Source organism: Epinephelus lanceolatus, chromosome 1, assembly GCF_041903045.1.
Source record: "Epinephelus lanceolatus isolate andai-2023 chromosome 1, ASM4190304v1, whole genome shotgun sequence".
Taxonomy (NCBI): domain Eukaryota; kingdom Metazoa; phylum Chordata; class Actinopteri; order Perciformes; family Serranidae; genus Epinephelus; species Epinephelus lanceolatus.
In genome coordinates, this window is record NC_135734.1 from 29,026,593 (window position 1) to 29,045,029 (window position 18,437).

Genomic DNA, 18,437 nt, shown 5'->3' on the forward strand with positions numbered 1-18,437 from the left:
GATAACATTTGATACTGCAGGATCTACTTTCACAGAGGAGTCATATTGTCAATAGCATATGTCTTTACTAGCATATAAAGTTGCATATTACTACCATGCAACTTTAAGTCAGCATGTATTTATAGACACAGATGCAATGATAGTGTATTATTTGACCAGCAGATGCAGACCCTGAATTTAACTTTGAGGTTCTCCATGCCTGAAAATAGCAATAAATGATATGCAGTTACTTGGATCAACTGAGGGATGTCTGATATAGTTATGCAAAATATACATTTTTGGTTTGCAGCCGAGTGTGAAGCCATTAGGATGAGGGTCAGCACCTCCAAATTTGAGATCATGGTTGTCTGCTGGAAACCCATGGATTGCCTCCTATGGGTTTGGAGAGACTTGCTGCCTCAAGCGAGGGAGTTCAAGTTACTCAGGGTCTTGTTCACGAGTGAGGGTAGAATGGAGCATAAGATGGATCAACGGTTTGGTGCGACGTCTGCAGTGATGCGGGCACTTCGCCGGGCTGTCATGGTAAAGAGGGATTCGATTTACTGGTTCGTCTACGTCCCAACCCTCACCTATGGTCAGGAGTTCTGGGTGGTGACTGAAAGAATGAGATCGCGAATACGGCCGAAATGAGTTTCCTTCGAGAGATGGCTGGGCTCAGCCTTAGAGATAGGGTGAAGAGCTCGGACATCTGAAGGAAGCTCAGAGTAGAGCCGCTGCTCCTTTGGGTTGAAAGGGGTCAGTTGAGGTGGTTCGGGCATCTGATCAGGATGCCTCCTGGGCGCCTCCCGTTAGAGGTGTTCCGGGCATGTCCAACTAGTAGAAGGCCCCGGGGCAGACCCAGAACACGCTGGAGGTATTGCATATCTCATCTGGCCTCGGGTTCCCCAGGAGAAACTGGAAATCTTTGCTGGGGAGAGGGACGTCTGGGGTGCTTTGCTTGGCCTGTTGCCCCCGAGACCCGGCCCTGGATAAGTGGATGAAAATGGATAGATAGAACATTTCTGGTGCAAGAAAAGGTTCCCTTAACTCAGATGTGAAAAGTGTTGTGATAAGCCATGTGAAAAGCAGAACTCTATGGTATTAAAAAGAGCTGTTTGTGTAATGTTTTTACAGTGTAGGCTAGGGTTATGTATTGGCAAGAATCTTGAAATGCGATATGTATCATGTTACAGGGGTAATAATTCAATATATTTCATTGTATTGTGATTTTTAAAGAATCTAATTTTAGGAAAACTGTCATAGTATAAATAACACACCACCATATGGAGACCACACTGTTCTGATTGCATAAAAAGTAAGTAAACATCTTTTTATGCCATCGGAACAGCGCAATCTGCTTTTGTATTTATTACAGTCCCTGTTTTTCTTACACCCCGAGTAGATGCCAGATTATTCAGCTAGATTGTTTATCAATTTCTGTATGACTGCTTTGACTGTGTACTGGGTAGGAACCAGAAAGAATGAGTTCATCTTAAAATTTGTATTATTTATTAAAGGATCCATTGGTCATGTCTGTCCATTGCTGAATCTTCTGCAGCCTCTATCACTGTGTAATTCATGCTATATTGGTATATTTGGTCTTGGTGTTTCTGGCTTGGGGCACCAAACTTGCAGCACTCTGCAACCAGTACCACTGCGTCTGACAGTGCTGGAATGAGCTCTTGGAAAAGGCAGCTTTCAGTATGGCACATCGCTAATAGCTAGTGAAGTATAAATTTAGGCATCCTACTAACCATTCATGGAAATCAATAGGCCACATCAGAATCATTGCATCACTATATCACTCATCTTTGCTCAAGCACACCTTCCTGGAGTTGGCTACAGAGGTTTAGGATGGTTAGGATGGTGATGCTGATGGAGCTCAGTCAGTGTGTGTGCATTGGTTTCTTGCCAACATAAGTAGGAACTGGCAGCCTCAAGCAAGTGCACAAGTCACAAGCAGCATAATGGTATTCAATATGACAAGTTAGAGAATATATATATTTTTTTTTTAGAAAATGAACTCAATTAAAGAGATAATTGTGGCGACTTTGCTCTACAAACTCAAACTGTTCATTACTCTTTCTGTAGTTACTGACTGCTTGTGTGATATGATAAAAGGCTCCGTGGGTGCAAATCAGCTGAAATGACTTTCGGTGTGTGAACTGCATTTTGAATGTCCTCTTCCCTATCAACAAAGGCATGCAAAGTGTTAAAGTCATTCATCTTAACTTCATTCTTCTCCTCTCGCCAGTCATTAAAGAAAAAAAACAGAGTTGGATTTATCTGGATTGGATCCCAGCATAGGTCAGCTATCAGCCAGCGACAGAAGGGTTTTACACACAGCTCTTAAGCAGGCTGTTCATGAAACGTATGATGCAGCATTTTCATATTGTAGTCACGATTGTTGGAGGTCAGAAAAGCAGTTAAAATCTCTCCAAAGACAAAAGATGAAGACAAACAAACTCTTTGGTGTGAGGATAATTGAACTCACATGCTCCCTTGAGCAAGCAGGCGAGTGCAGTCGGCATGCCTTCTGTGTGTGTCTTCCTGTATGTGCGTGTGTGTGTACAGCTGCCTCCTTTATAGTTGATTCCTCACTACATGTGCAGTGACCCCTTGATCTGTGATATGTAAAGCCTTAGAGCTGGTACCAATGGATCAGATGTAAGATCTGTGTGGTCTGTAAGAAAGACTTTATCCTGTTTTATGTTAGGACAATAACCCCTTTTTTCTTACTTATGGGAAATACACAGTGTGACTGAATATTGCAGTTGTATTAGTCTACATTGGGCAGCTTTGTAGAAATTGTTTACTGAAACAGACCTATATTTTCATCCTCGTAAAGTCTTTCCTTGGCTTCTTTCAGAAAGGACCAGAATCTCCTGTCCACTGTGAACTGCTGGTATTTGGTCTTGGATCAGACCAGGCGGGAGAGCAGAGACCACGCCACTCTCAGCGACATCTACAACAACAACGTCATTGTCCGTCTGGCACACGTGGGCGAGGATGTCATCAGACTCTTCAAAAAGGTCAGACTGTGAATTAAACGGATGAGGGCATGTAACCCTGACCGTTACTAACACACACAGTCACAGCACTTATCTGCTCAAATTGCATGACTGATGCCCACAGCTGGGAACTTGACGCCACACCAACGAAAATATGTAAAAATATGTTAAAATATATCAGGACGTACAGTGTATTTCATATGTTTCTCATATGGCAGAGAACACAGACGGTTCTGACTTGTGATTAGTTTTACTGTATCACCGGATGTCAGCTTTGGTTAATTTTGCCTTTGATAGCAAAATACCACGACATACAAGAGGCCTTTCATTTTAGTCTGGTGCTCCATTGACTCAGTGAACTTTAGCAGCGCATTTCAAAGTGCTATCCATTTAGAGCACATGTAATCCATTAGCTCTAATGTTCCCCTCCATTTACACTTCTAAGACAAATCTTAAGACGCATATATTTCAATGGCTTTTGGTTGCTCTTTTTTAGTATTTTATAATATTTTATGTTTGTATTAGCCTAGATACTTAGTTTAATTTTGTTTTACTTTTGTGTATATATGATCTTGTTTTGTTCTAACATTTATTTTTGTAATTGTACCCATATGCCAGGCTATTTTAATAAACATAGTTTGATTTGATTAAGAGGTAGGGAGATATTAATGTTTTGTGATGTAGGCTAAATGTCTTACTTTTAAGTTTGTTTCCAGCTAGCCACATTAACAATGCTAAAACGTAGTGCCCACTGCCCACCCTCTGGTCTCCACTGGCTGGCTAATGTTAGCCTTGACCGCTCTGCACTTGGTTGGGTGGAAGCTAGCTAGCTAGTGGCGCCGCTCATTTGCCCTTACCAGTGGTAACACCATCCCAGTGGCCGGACGATGTTGCTGCAGAAACATGGTGGCCACCCCAGGTAGCTCTGGTGAGTAAGTAGCTTCATTTTAAGCCACAAAACCCCTTAAGCATGGTTAACTATGTTAGCACCACTATCGGTGCTAACGGTGCTAACAAAGCTTACAGTTGTTTACAGTGCTAAAGGTGTTTTGCAGCTCAAAGTTGATCTGTATACTCACTGGGGCTACCTGAGGGGAAACCAGAGGGTGGACATAATGTTTCCACAGCAACACTGTTGGGTCGGGACGACATTACTAGTGCTAACTGCCGAATACGCGGTGGTGCTACTAACTAGCTCCTAACTGACTCGGCTGGTGTGTAGTGCAACGTGGCCAAGGCTAATGTTGGGCTAATGTTAAGGATGGGCAGTGGGCATTGTTTTTTAACATTGTTAACATGGCCCCACAACATGGGGGCGTTCATATGAAGTCTTCTCATGAACACGTTAAAAACATGTGGAGCTAGAACAGTGACAGAATTATTTGGCATCAGAAGTAAAATTTGACATTAAATAAAGGAAACTGTGGCACTGAAAAAGATCAAATGAAAAATAAAACGCATGATATTATTATATTTTTTTAATTTTTATGTGTTTTTAAGTGACAACCTACAGATTTTCTTTGTGTCTCTCTCTTTAGCATCAGTTTAAGTATAAGCTAAATATAAAATGGTTATCTTTGCCCCTCCCCTCAAACTCCTCCCCTCCACGCCAAAACAGTGACAGAAAGTTGAAACTGAAAAAAATGAAGAACTTAAGATTGTCATTGAAAAACACATCAGAATGCAAAACATACCGAAATAAAATAAAAATATTTTTTAATGTCTGTGTTTTATTTTGTCAGGGGATTTTTCCAGTGTCAATATTTCCTTTTTTTAATGCCAAAAAAAATACTGTCACTGTTAGAGCTCCGTAAACACAACCCCATTTGAAAGCAGCATATGTTTCTACATTGGAGCACGGCTAGCCAGCTGTCTGTCTCCCACCAGATGTGGGTGGTGCAGAGTGAAGTAAACTGAAGAGTAGCAAAATAACCTATAGACCGACATGCGTAACCGTTCAAAAATATTCTTGATAGTGACAATTGATTAATGATGAGCCATTGACATCCTGTCTCTTGCCATGACCAATGATGATTTATCAGTACTTCAATTACAATATGCCACATTGTTTGCAAGGTTTGCCCACCTATTTTACAGCTTGGTTTTAAATAATGGCCATCAGGTTGACTATTCACACCTGTCACTGAGGTTTTTCCCACCTAAAATTGGAACATTTTAGCCGTACAGTAGGTCCCTGGCAATTGTGAGCCTCATTCATCATGAATATGTCATTCTCAATATCATGCTCAGTTTGCTCCCTATTTAGATCACTAACCTTTTTTGATGCTCTTTACACCTCATCACTCTTGGCGCCTGTACTCCCACTCATTCCATTTCACAGCAAATTCACATTAACTAGGACTCAGTCAGTAACCTGCAGAGAGAGAATTATATGCAACTTGTTTCTTTTATTCCAATTTATAACGTCAAGGAATGTTTTTGTCTAGAATTCTTGTTGTTGGTTTTACTCTTGCATTTAATATGGCATGTGCTTAATGTATGGTACGCGTGAGAGTACCAGAGAGCCTGTGGTTCAGGGGCGGTGATGAACACTCCGCCTTGGGTATCTTAGATCAGTATCGTTTGACAGCGGCAGAAGTCTACTGTAATTTATGCCCTCTAGGGGGCTCTGCGCTGTCACGATGGGAGCCTTGATGAGACTAGGATGGCTTGCAGCCAGCATAAGGAGAAGTACTAATAGCTGCCTGCAGAAAAAAAACTGTCTCCTTCTGCAAGAAGTTAGCTCAAATTGTGACAAACTTCTCCAAAACAATAATCCTGTTATGCTGTAGCATCCTGGTTCAGCTGCAGTGCAGTCTCACTGCTAATGAATTACATATGCGAGGAGGAAGGGAGTGAATCAACTCTGCCGTTTGTTAAGTCAAAGTTTAAATGTACTGAATGTGCTGAAATTTAATTCTTGTCACGTGTGAGGGAAGAAAATGCAAAGGTTGCTGTTTTGACAAGTGGTCCCTGAGAGGTGGCAAAAACAGGATTGATTGGGCTAAGCATCGCTCCATATCCCCTGAACAGGATTTCCAGAGTCACTCTCTGCTGGCCCCATTCCTCCTCTTGGGCTATAAGCCCTGTCATGGGACATGTCCAATTCATCATAGACTCTTAGCCCCTGTAACTGAGCTGAAACTGTGACACAACTCCTTGGGAAATGTTCTACAGTTACTGCACTGTTCTATTTTTGTCTGTGTGTGCACTTTGGGCATTGTATTAGATCTTTTCTGGTGCAGAGTAATGACAGCATTTCAGTGCCTGCTGACATCCTTTACAAACAAAATATATCTGGCACACGGCCTTCAAGTTTTTCACTTGTAGGGAGGCAATTCTATTAGATAACCCAGTTCTCAGTCTTAGATCTGTGAATACCTGCCTTCATTTGTCCTTCAAATGTGCCTATGAAACCGTCACCTGTTTTTTTTCTCTTTTACAGAGCAAAGACATTGGGGTGCAGATGCACGAGGAGTTGGTGAAAGTCACCAATGAGCTCTACACTGTGAGTTGAACAAATATTGTTGCCCCTTCATGCTTAACCTTTCTTTGTCTACACAATTCTGCCTGCTTTCCCTTTCCCCTATGTTAGCCCGTGTACCATCAATCCTGAGCCAGAGCTTTTTTTCACACCCGAACCTGTAACCTGCGAAGCAGCTGGCCTGACACTGCACATGGCAGATATGCCTTATCAGCAGTGCAGCCTGTAACAGGTCATTTCTTCCATCTCCTGAGGTCGTGAAAGGAGAAAATTTGCATTCTTCCTCCCACTGTGAGTTTCTACATCAGTTTGAAGGGGAGGGCGTTCTTGCCCCTGGCAGCACTTCAAGCGGACTCAGCAGTCTGTGCCGCAGAGGTGCACTGTGCTCACAGCAAACATGAGCTGCTATAATTGTTTCAGCTAATGTTACATGTAATCACACACATCTGTTTGCGTGTCATCACTCCGTCTATTGTTATATGTCGTACTGTACATACATTACATGCCCCATGTGGAAACGCGTGTACACACATGGTGATAAACACACAAAAATGGTCTGCATGGCGGTGAAGATAGACAACAGCTGTGTTCAGTGCTGATGCCTCATTTGGCTGAAGATAATGAACTGATGCAGTGATATCATCTGCTGTATGTGGGACAGAGAGCAACAAACACACCAGAGTGCTTCCTTCTGGGTCTAATTGCTCAGTGATATCGTGATCGGTAGTTATTGTTCAGCAGTTCATCTGCAAAAAGAATCAGTGAATATGATTCAAAACATGCAGAAAGTGAACGTTATAATTCAAACCATTTTCAACTATGCTTATTTAAAACTGAACTGCCCAGTGGGTAACAAAAGCAAGAGTACAAGTATGTTTAGGCAAGCAAGAAAACAAAAAAGATTGTGAAACTAAATATCCTACATCATGTCCAAAATCCAGTCCTTAAACGGCTGTAATTTCAGTTTAACGTAGCATATAAACTCTTACAATGAACTGTGAAAGGTCTCACCTGTAGTGCTATTTATCAGTCTAGATTGTTTTTGTGTGAGCTGCCGAGTGTTGGAGATATCGGTCGTAGAGATGTCTATTCATGTGTGCATCTACTCATTGACGAGAGGCTTGTGCAAGATGTAAACATTAATGTGCCCTCGTCGGCTGAGCTGTAATGTTAGCTAGCTCAGTGGTGTTGGGTGAGTTAGCAGTAGATGCATGCTTCCGTCTGCACAGTAATACGGTTGGTGGGTGTAGTTCATCCATCCATCCATTTTCAACTGCTTATCTGAAGCACAGCACCCTAGACGTCCCTCTCCCCAGCAACGCTTTCCAGTGCCTCCTAAGGGACCCCAAGGCGTTCCCAGGCCTGATGAGATATGTAATTCCTCTAGTGTGTTCTGGGTCTGCCCCAAGGCCTCCTACCAGTTGGACGTGCCTGGAACACCTCTAACAGGAGGCGCCCAGGAGGATCCTGATCAGGTTCCAGAACCACCTCAACTGACCCCTTTAAACACAAAGGAGCAGCGGCTCTACTCCGAGCTCCCCCCGGATGTCCGAGCTCCTTGCCCTATTTCTAAGGCTGAGCCCAGCCACCCCACGGAGGAAACTCATTTCGGCTGCTTGTATCCGCGACTTCATTGTTTCGGTCACCACCCAGAGCTCATGACCATAGGTGAGGGTTGGGATGTAGATGGACCAGTAAATCAAAAGCTTTGCCTTCTGGCTCAGCTCCCTCTTCACCATGATTTACAGAGCAGACACCGCGCCAAACTGCCAATCCAGCTCACACACCTGAGATAGATCGGGTGTAGTTCAGTAGAATGAAAATAGTCTTCTCATTAAACTGCTCACAGCAAGGTCTGCGGATAATCCTGAATAACCAAGTCATGATTTCTGGAAAGAGACATTGCTGTTGGGTTTCTTAAATGCATTTTTTGGCACTTTGAGCACCACAAGCCGAGTGCCATCTAGCTTCATTATATTAGAGAGAAGGCAGACATCTCTATGACCAATATCTGCAACGCTCGGCAACTCACATTGAAACAGACTACACTGATAAATAGCACTACAGGGCAGAGGAAAAATATGTATTTCTGATCTTGGGGCGAACTGTCCCTTTTAAGAAAATGTCCATCTCTAATTAGCTGAGTCACACCGAGACACTCCAGTGGTTGCTGTAGTTCAAATCAAACTGTTATTTTGACTAGCTTTTTTCTTACATTGTATATAACTGAATTCTATCCAGTATAAAAAGACCATACACTTGCTTTAAGATGGTTGGTGCTCATTCCCTTCTGCTTAATCGTTATTTTATTTAAAAATTCTACACCTTTGGCTACGTGCTGCACACTTAATCATCTGTATCACATCCACAATATTATTGAGTAAATGCTGCAAGTGATCAATCAAAGATAATTAAAAAACTTTGGGCAAGGTTTTACTTAAGACGCATTTATCATGGTGCTGTAAAATTGATTGTGACCTATAACTATAACTATAATTGCACCAACGTTAACACTCTCCGTAATGCTTTTGAGGGAAATATTTGAAGATTGGTGTGAAGACAAACAGAAAGCTGCTTAGTGCTTGTATGATCTTACAGAATTTAGCAAATTACCATGCAGGGGATTCTGTAACATGGGTTGTGTTTGCATACACAGATATCTTATAAAAGAAATAAGGTCTACAGTATTATTGAAAACCTTAAAAAGCAGTGCAGTTCCAGTGATTATTGATGACAAGTCACACTCATTTTTAAGGATGTTTGGTACGAGTGAGTACATAGTGAATCTCTGGTCCTCGTATGTAATAAACCACATGAGAAATATCCTCACCTGTAACATTATACAGCACTTTACTGCTTTACTGATATTGATTTTCTCCCCTCTCTGATTCATGCATTATTAAATGGCTGTCTGCAGCTCCCCAACACAGCGTAAGAAATGGCAGCAGTCTGTTAAGATTCGGGCTGGATGAAGTTCTATAGCTTAGATGAACTTGTATAATTGGTTTCCATTGTCCCTTATGTGTTAAATGTAAAACGAGGTATCAGATGGATTCGTCTTTGTCAGCGTGTTCGTCTCTGCCATTGATCCGCTGCTGGAATTTTGTGGAAATCAAGTAGTTTCTTGTTTCCCGGGTTGCAGGGAAGGTTGCTCACTGTCACTTTGTAACCTCCTTCCTCCCCTGCTGATCGATCTCGCTGTCCTTTGCACGTCCGCCTCAGTCAGTGTTGCTAGGAAACCAGAACTTGAGAGTGAGTGATGGAGGAGCAGATGTTGTTTAATTGTACTGTTGATTTCAGGGTTACTAGTTAAACCTTTATGTACAGCGTCTTTAATGACAACACGGAACATGAATCTGTTTATGACACTTGATGACACCTGATGACACATTCCTCTGAAGCAGTCTGAATGCTGGGAGTGGAGAGTGTATTTGGAGCAGTCATCAACCTTGTCCATACTTGACATTACGAGGATTTTTTTTAAACCTGCTACAATGCCGTGGTAAAGAACAACAAACAAAAGCATGTAGACAGACACAACCAGAACAACACCTCTGTGACACAGCACGACAGGATGAGTGAGTGACACTCCCTAATGTTTATGAGTGTACTAGAAAAAAACAAAAAAGGGTTACATGAGTTCATATGTCATACACACTTAGGGCTGGAAAACATTCGCAGTCTTTTAGTCATCCACATCATGATTATGCAGTCTTTTTATTAGTCTTTTATTTGAAAAATATATCTCTGTATATTGAACTCCTTTTGAGTAGATTAGAAAATAGGACAGTTTATACATCTTATATTGAAAGCATTGTGACTTTTCACCTTTTTTTTCAGTTTCACACCCCTTTGTCACAAAGAAGTGTGATTTTATTCCAGTGCTGATAAGACTGATGTTAAAAAAAGATGGTCATTAGGCCCACGGTGGCTTAGTGGGTGGAGCAGGTGTCCCATATACAAAGGCAACTTGCAGCCAGCATGTCATCCCCTCTCTCTCCCTCCTTCATGCGTAGACTGTCGTGTCTAATGACGTCAAAACATAATCTTTAAAAAAAAAGATGGTCATTTTACTTTGTGTTCACAGTAAAAGTGATAAATACACTCACCATTCTTGCACTTATTGACTACTTGGGCCTCATTTACCAATATCTGTGTAGTAGTGTTCTTACTTAGCCCACAAAGTAAGTGTTCATTCATGACACATGCACATTAGCCATTTTTTTTCTTACCAGTGTGCAAATGTTGGTGAATCAGAATCATTCTGAATTAACAGGCGCATACCTGGCATTTGCAATCTGCACTCTGCCATGCCCCCATTTCTAGTAATATGGAAATATGTTTTCCTGGAAGTGTGTCATGGATAAAGTGGTAAAGTTGTTTCTATGCACATATTAAGGCCCTAACACACCGGTGTTGGGCCATCAGTGTGCGTCTGTGAATGTCTCAGAAACAGCTGATAAGCCGTTCATTACTCTCTTCACACAGTCAGACATGTTGGTCTCTGATACGCTCCCTCCTGAAGGAACGGGCTGCACTATCTAGGTAGATCAGAATCTTTTATAAACCCTGAATGCCTGTTAATATATTAATAGTAAAAATTTCATGACACTAAAATTGGTGTGACTAGCCAACATTACAGGCATAATAAATAAAAACAATAAAATCCAAAAATGTTAGATTTTAATAAGGACATTTTCACATAGGCCTACTTTTGTATGCTAGGACTGGGACACTCAGTTTTTACATTCTGATATTTAATTATGGCAATAATTGATGAGGATGAAAGGGTGTCAGAAAAGTACATGCGTTAGAAAATTAAGGATTTTAAATACTGTTGTAAAAGCCTTTTTCAAATGAATGCAGTTTTAATTTACTATGCACTTAGTTAAAAGGTGTGTGTTCACATGCTCTAACACAGCCAGGCCTTCATCATTTGTGCTTACACACAGTCTGAGGCCAGAGTTGCAAGAGTATGAGATTTTCATGGTACAATAACGTCTCAGAAAATATCCCAATTTCATGGTATCATGGTACAAAATTTATATTATCAGTTAGAATGACCCTTAAAGGAAAGAAAATGGAAGGGTTATCATTATAATTGAAGCTTGAAACCATTTTGTGAATGGAAGCATGTGTAAAAAGTCTCCTCTTTCAAAGTAACTTATATAAGTTACGAGAACCTACAACTTTTATGTTTATATCACGGTATACCTTATAACCAGTATATCGCTGCAACCCTGTCTAAGGCAGTTTTAAATTTGTTTGCAGAGCATGGAAAAAATTCAGGTCAACAAATATTTTTATGAATCCCAGAATTGTGCATGAAACGTTCGTACACACAGTTTAAGTGAGATTTGCATTACGCTTTGTTTGTGAATGAGGCCTAATGTGTCAACATGGGTGTTGAGCTATGGATCGGCCGCTGCCTTCAAATTTTGTGTCGTTTCACTTCTAATATTTACATTGTAGCATTTTGTATTGTCTGATTGTTTAATGCTAGTGAATGAAATGTTTGTGCGTTTTTGTGTTTGCAAACCAGCTTGCCCAGAATTGGCCACTAAAGGACAAATAGTGTTTTGAATTGAGTTGAATTCTGACAAAATAAGGAAGATTGACATCTGACTTAATATTGGCAGCAGTGAATATGTGATGGATAACTATGTAACATTTCAGTGTGGGGTTTTACTCCTTTAAGTCAGGTCTCTTTTAGCAAGTATGTACCAGTTTGACTGTTTGACTTGCTACTGAGTAGAGTTTGACAGGCGATGTCTGTTGTTGCAGGTGATGAAGACGTATCACATGTACCACACTGAGAGTCTCAGTGCTGAGAGCAAGCTGAAGGAGGCAGAGAAACAGGAGGAGAAGCACATTGGCAAGGCCAACGACATTGGTTCCAGCCTGCTGCGGTATGGCCAGGACGAACGTCCACCGCGACGGAGCTCCGTCAAGAAGATGGAGAAAATGAAGGAGAAGGTCTGATTTTGGTTTATACATGATACTGTATGTGTTGTACATTACAGGCTTTATATCGACACTCAAGTACAACTGCATTTGTAATGATCTTGAGTTTCACCAGTTGCTTTTTGCACAAATGACATCTCTACATTGTGCAAAGTTTTAGATATATTGACAGATGATAGAAGATATAATCAGATTGATGTAGTAATGCATTCATTGAGTACATTAGGAATCCATTTTACGTCCTGGCATTGATGGAACACTCTCTTCCTCCCTCTCTCTAGAGACAAGCCAAGTACTCTGAAAACAAGCTGAAATGCACTAAAGCCCGGAATGACTATCTTCTCAATCTGGCAGCTACCAATGCCCTGGTGGCCAAATACTATATCCATGACGTCTCAGACATGATAGATGTAAGCAAATACTGTCAGAGCCAAATATGCAAATGTTGAAAGAACGTCCTTTAAGTCTCAGTGCTTCTTCTGTACATTCTAGGTCTTTCATTAGTTTATAATTACCATCTGTTTTACTTCTTATCCTCAGTGTTGTGACTTAGGTTTCCATGCAAGCCTGGCCCGCACCTTGAGAACCTACCTGTCTGCAGAGTATAGTCTGGAGACTTCTCGCCACGAGGGCTTAGACTTGCTGGAAGGAGCAGTAGATGCGATGGACATCAGAGGAGACAAGTTGAAGTTTATGGACATGCACAGCCAGATCTTCTGTCCTCCAGCACGCTTTGAATGTCAGCCTCACATGGGGGATGAGGTGAGTCATTGGAGAACAGACCTGTAATAACGGTTTGTTTATAGGTCTTAGTTCTTGATACAAACTGCATCTCATTGTGTTTGCTGTTCTTGGTGTTAAATCCTCCCGGTAAACTTCCCTTTCTTCCTTAATCCCAGGTGTGTCAGGTGAGCGCGCAGCAGCCTGTCCAGACAGAGCTCTTGATGCGTTACCACCAGCTGCAGTCTCGCTTGGCCACGCTTAAGATAGAGAATGAAGAGGTGAGAGTGCACACGAGTCTCAGAGGGATGGAGGTTGCCAGTGTCAGCGTTTCATTTCAAAATGAAGCTGCCTCTCTGCAAGTGTGCTGTAAACAGTACTGTTCTTTTATGCTGACTCAGACGAGGACAATATGACTAAATATACTGAGTCATAAGTCCTGGTGTACAGTAAAAGCAGAGTTTCCTCCAGGAAATTGTTCAGCCAGGGCAGTAAGTGTCACAGATCTTGATGAGATGTCATCTTGTGACCCAGTTAGTTAGTAGATGATGGCCTAAACAGTAGCCACAACCATTAAATATGTGAAGGAAATTATATTCTAATGAGAAAATAGTTAACTGGTTAAACTGAAAAATCTTCAGTGTTGGTAAGACAAACCCTGTATGCTATACTGTGATGTCCTGGTACTGTGCACATAATAGTCTGAGCCATAGAGGCCGTTGCATATCACCAGGTTATTACAAAATACTGTGACAGGAAATTACTGTCTTATCGTTCAAACTATCAATTAAGTGCGGCTCCATGATGTAGCAGGACAGGAAGATGTCTTGAAGCATCATAATTGCTGCTCTACATATGGGTTAGTCTATAACACAATGTTAACAGGCTTTGGGCTCTTTAAGAAAGAGTTTTTACAGACTTGCTATGATCCAAAATGTAACAGTTCTGGCAAGCGGACTTTGCTACCACGCTAGCTGCTCCTACACTTTCCTGTATCTATGCTAAGCTAAGCTAGCTGGCCATAGCTTTGTATTTACAGTACAGGCATGAGAGCAGTGTGAATCCTCTTATTCATCTCTCAACTAAAAAGAGGATGAGCTCATTTCCGAAAATGTCAAACTCCAAAAACATATGAACAGCTGCGTCTCTTGTAGGCCCATCTAATTGGAAGATTATTTCTGTCATGTTAAGATTAACCGCTCTTATGCGAGGCTCACACTGGACATGGAAGCGCCACAAAGCGCACTAATTTTACATGGAGCGCTGCCCGCTTCCTTTTGGCACCCACCGCGGCCCAAGCTTCACAACTAACAGTATCAGCGTCTGGTCTTTTTTTCCCATGAGCCGCAAGCGACTCTAGCGAGAACGATACTGTAGCTATAATAAAGGATAGAAAGGATTTATTATATTAGATATAAATTATCTGATTATTGTAAATGATAAAAAATGCATCCCATGCCACCACATATTTGTCAGTTGTGTCTAAACCGAGCAGGAGTGACAAGCAGACACACACATGCACACAGGCAGATAGAGACAGAGCTCTGCATGTGATTAGAGCAGAGTAGAGGAGCAGAGTCGCTAGCTGACGGGCGCAGAGAAGTGTGCCACGGGTGTGAACGTGCAAGCGGCTGCTGACAGCCAGCTGCATGACAGCTGACATATCAGGGCGCCTCCATGTCCAGTGTGAACATGGCGTTGCAGCTTATCAATCAGCAAAGGGCACCTGAAGCATTTCAATACCTTCTTTGGCTTTGCTGTGTTTGAAACTGGGATTGTCACCTCACCTCTGTCACACTAACAGTCTTCAGCACTGTCACCCTGCATTTGCATTCATCTTTAATCCGACACTGACCTGTGGGGTCATCTCTCATCCAGTCTCCTGCCTCCACTGTGGGGGGGGGGACCCAGCATGCTCCCTGGCGAGCTGGCCTGGAGTCACCAAGGCCACTGTGACTCACACAGACTTCTTTAAAGGTCACCGGGGTGTGTGTGTGTCAGTGCCTGTCTGTTATGAATATAGAAATGCACACTGCCTTCCTGTCTGCCTCACGTGGAAGGAGCATAGTTAATCTTTCATGTCACGATGCCTCATGCTAGGTAGTTAATTGCTCTGTTGTTTACGGTGTGTCAGTCAAACCGCTGTGAAAATGGCCTGCAGTGGTATAATCTGAGACTGTGCCGGCTTGTTTACATCATGCCGCTTGTTTGTGAGACTGAGAAGATGTATCGGAAGCATATACATCAGGTGTAATTACAATATTCCTTGTTGTTTTTGAGTGTACAGCCTACCTAATTAATTTCATAAGGGTTTTTGTATACAGTTATATAAAACAAAAACGTTGCAGTTGTTGATATTCTGAGAATTAAATTCACGTTTCAGTTGTGTTTGTGTGCTGTGTGTGTCAGGTGAGGAAGACTCTTGACGCCACCATGCAGACCCTTCAGGATATGCTCACAGTGGAGGACTTTGATGTTTCGGAGGCCTTCCAGCACAGCCAATCCACAGAGTCGGTCAAATCAGCTTCCTCTGACTCCTACATGAGCAAGGCAAACATCGTTAAGAGACGAGCCAATCAACAAGAGACTGAGGGCTTCTACTTCACTGTGAGTTCTCAGACAAAGGAGAGCATAGCCGCACTGCAGCATGGAGCACATACCGTACATTATAACGAGAAATAACCTTGTCACTGTTTGTCTTTTTATTCATTTCATCTGCAGAAATACAAGGAGTACTTGAATGGCAGCAATCTCATTATCAAACTGCAGGCCAAGCATGACCTTCTGAAGCAGACGCTAGGAGAAGGTGAGACTTATTGTGGTATACATTGGTGGAGTGGTATTTTCTATCATTTCTATATCAGTTACTCACCTTCTATTGCCTTGAATTTGTGAAGAAATCTTTGTTTTTCTCAGGCTGAACCAAGAATCCAAAAACTGAGAAAAGTCTTGATGAATTTAAGTCACTGGGAGCTGTGTTTCACAACAGCAAAACTATATCAAAACAGCTAAACTAATCCTTTAAAATACCAAAAGTCACACAATAAAACTCACAAACTAACCAAGGCAGTGGTAGACCAGCAACTCCTGTGTTCAGCGAGGTAAATTTTGTCAATGGAGTCTAGCTTTGAAGAGAACATACATGGATAAGTTTCACCTCTAGTTTAGTTCCCTATCAGAAAAGGTTGTCTGGGGGTGTCGGTGGCTTAGTGGTAGAGCAGGTGCCTCATGTACGAGGCTGTTGCAGTAGCGGCCCGGGTTTGAGTCCAGCCTGTGGCCCTTTGCTGCATGTCATCCCCTCTCTCTCTCTCTCCCCTTCACACTTAACTGTTCTGTCCATTAAAGGCAAAAAATGCCCAAAGAATATCTTTAAAAAAAAGAAAAAAGAAAAGGTTGTCTGTATGGGAATTTCTGAGCGTACGACTGGATAAATGAGACTTAGATTTTATTGCACGAGTTGTGTGAGCATTTCTAAACAGATTGTAGTGGCCATTTCAACATACCGAAGTTCCTTGGCCACTTATTTTGTGAGGTGTCTTGGTTTTGATTTGTGTTTCTGTTCCTTTTTTAAGAGCCACAGTGCTCACATGAGGCAGGGAAAAAGCTTAACAAGGAGTATGAGAATACAAAAAAGAACAACAAAACAACAGGCCAAGGCCTTCCAAAATTACATCTGGTGTCGTCCACTACCGACTCAATGTCCTATTTCTTTATATTCTCATTGTATTTCCGTTACTACACTTCAACACTGCATAACGATCGAGAACTTATTACGATCCAAGTCGACACAAACTTCATGTCGTCTTTACGCACGACGTTGTACACAATCTCCTTCTGCCATCCGCACTCTACTGCCTTACAGCATCATACCTGCTATAAATAACCTGTGCCTGTGTTCTATCACATCAATTAAGTAAATATAAACATAACCATAATATAGTCCACTACTATACACTATTCAAAATATACAGAAACTGTTGTACATACAGAACCTATATGATATGTTATATCAACACAGAAATTCTTACCAAATATTATTATGTGCTTAAGTGGCTCTTGGACAGATATTTTAGTATCGTTTTCCTGTTGTTAAACGCGGACCACTATGACTTAAATTCATCTTGAGTTTTCCGCATTTTTGGATTCTTCGTTCACAGTGAAGGCATGTGATGAAAAACAAAGCTGTCTTGATGAATTAATTGTAACATTGTGTGGGGAATAGATGTACAAATGGCCATTTGGGGCATAAATTCGTTTCACTTTTTTTTTGGCCTCAAACAGAGTCAGTTTTAGCACTTTGGTTAAAGGCTATGACTTGCGTGTATATACATCAACCCGAACCAAAAGTGTGAATAAGGATGTTTATCTTCTCATGTCAATGTGTTGCTACTTCAAAATCTTCACAGCATCTGCTTTTGGTCATATATTAGTCAGTGATATTAGTCATCACATAGATTTTCAGACTCCTGTGGATATATATACGTATATGAATATGCATACAAATACAAAATTGTGATATGAAACTGTCATTGAAACTGTCATTCACTTAATGGCTTGACAGTTTTTGGCCCAAAAATGGAACACAGTTTAGAAAACACAGAGAAAAATTACTTGGACTAGTCGTACTGTACTTGAAGGGTATTCCTCGTATTTAATATGCATTATTCTTATGCCAAAAAGCGTGAATATGAATGTATATGTTCCCTGTCATTGTGTTTCTACTTCTGACTCATGCAGACATGTGCTTCAGGGTTGGAATTCTGTGTGCTTGACATAAAGTAGGATTGTGTTGGAAGCTGCTTTACACATGACGTGATCCTTAAACAAACATTTCTGATTGACTGATCAAAGTGAGGCCTTAATTAGTTTGCATACAGTGAGATGTGTGTGTGTGTGTGTGTGTGTGTGTGCACGCGCGAATGTGTCGCAGCTATCGTGAAATCATCACACTGTACAAATCAGCTCCCACAAACCTCCCACTCTTGTTGCCCCTGGATACATTTTCACTTTGCAGAGCGAGTAGACAAGCTATCCCCTTCTGGGGCTCTTGTGCCGTTTCTAGGGCAACCACTGAATGACTGCTGCCTGGCAGTGAGTCAAATGCAGCCATGGCGCTCACCCCATTGAGCTTGCCTGAATAGATGCCCGTTTTCTCATAACACCCCTTTCCGTCTCCATCTGCCAGCCTTGTATAGTCGGCCAGCACTCAACCGTACAGCTAACTTCTCTGATTGTAAAACTAGCGTATACTAATTTTGGCTCTTTCTCTGCTGTTTTTT

At 41.6% G+C, this 18,437-nt stretch overlaps 1 protein-coding gene across 2 annotated transcripts in view; it reads left to right on the plus strand.

Annotated features, from left to right (window-relative positions):
• Positions 1-18,437, plus strand: part of LOC117256642 (SLIT-ROBO Rho GTPase-activating protein 3-like) — a 46,858-nt gene that overhangs the window by 15,258 nt on the left and 13,163 nt on the right. For both annotated transcript variants that reach the window (XM_033626177.2, XM_033626178.2), the window contains exons 3-10: positions 2,849-3,011; positions 6,436-6,498; positions 12,259-12,450; positions 12,720-12,848; positions 12,979-13,200; positions 13,338-13,439; positions 15,568-15,765; positions 15,880-15,964. In XM_033626177.2, coding sequence (XP_033482068.1) covers positions 2,849-3,011; positions 6,436-6,498; positions 12,259-12,450; positions 12,720-12,848; positions 12,979-13,200; positions 13,338-13,439; positions 15,568-15,765; positions 15,880-15,964 — 1,154 coding nt within the window. The remainder of the gene's footprint in view (positions 1-2,848; positions 3,012-6,435; positions 6,499-12,258; positions 12,451-12,719; positions 12,849-12,978; positions 13,201-13,337; positions 13,440-15,567; positions 15,766-15,879; positions 15,965-18,437) is intronic.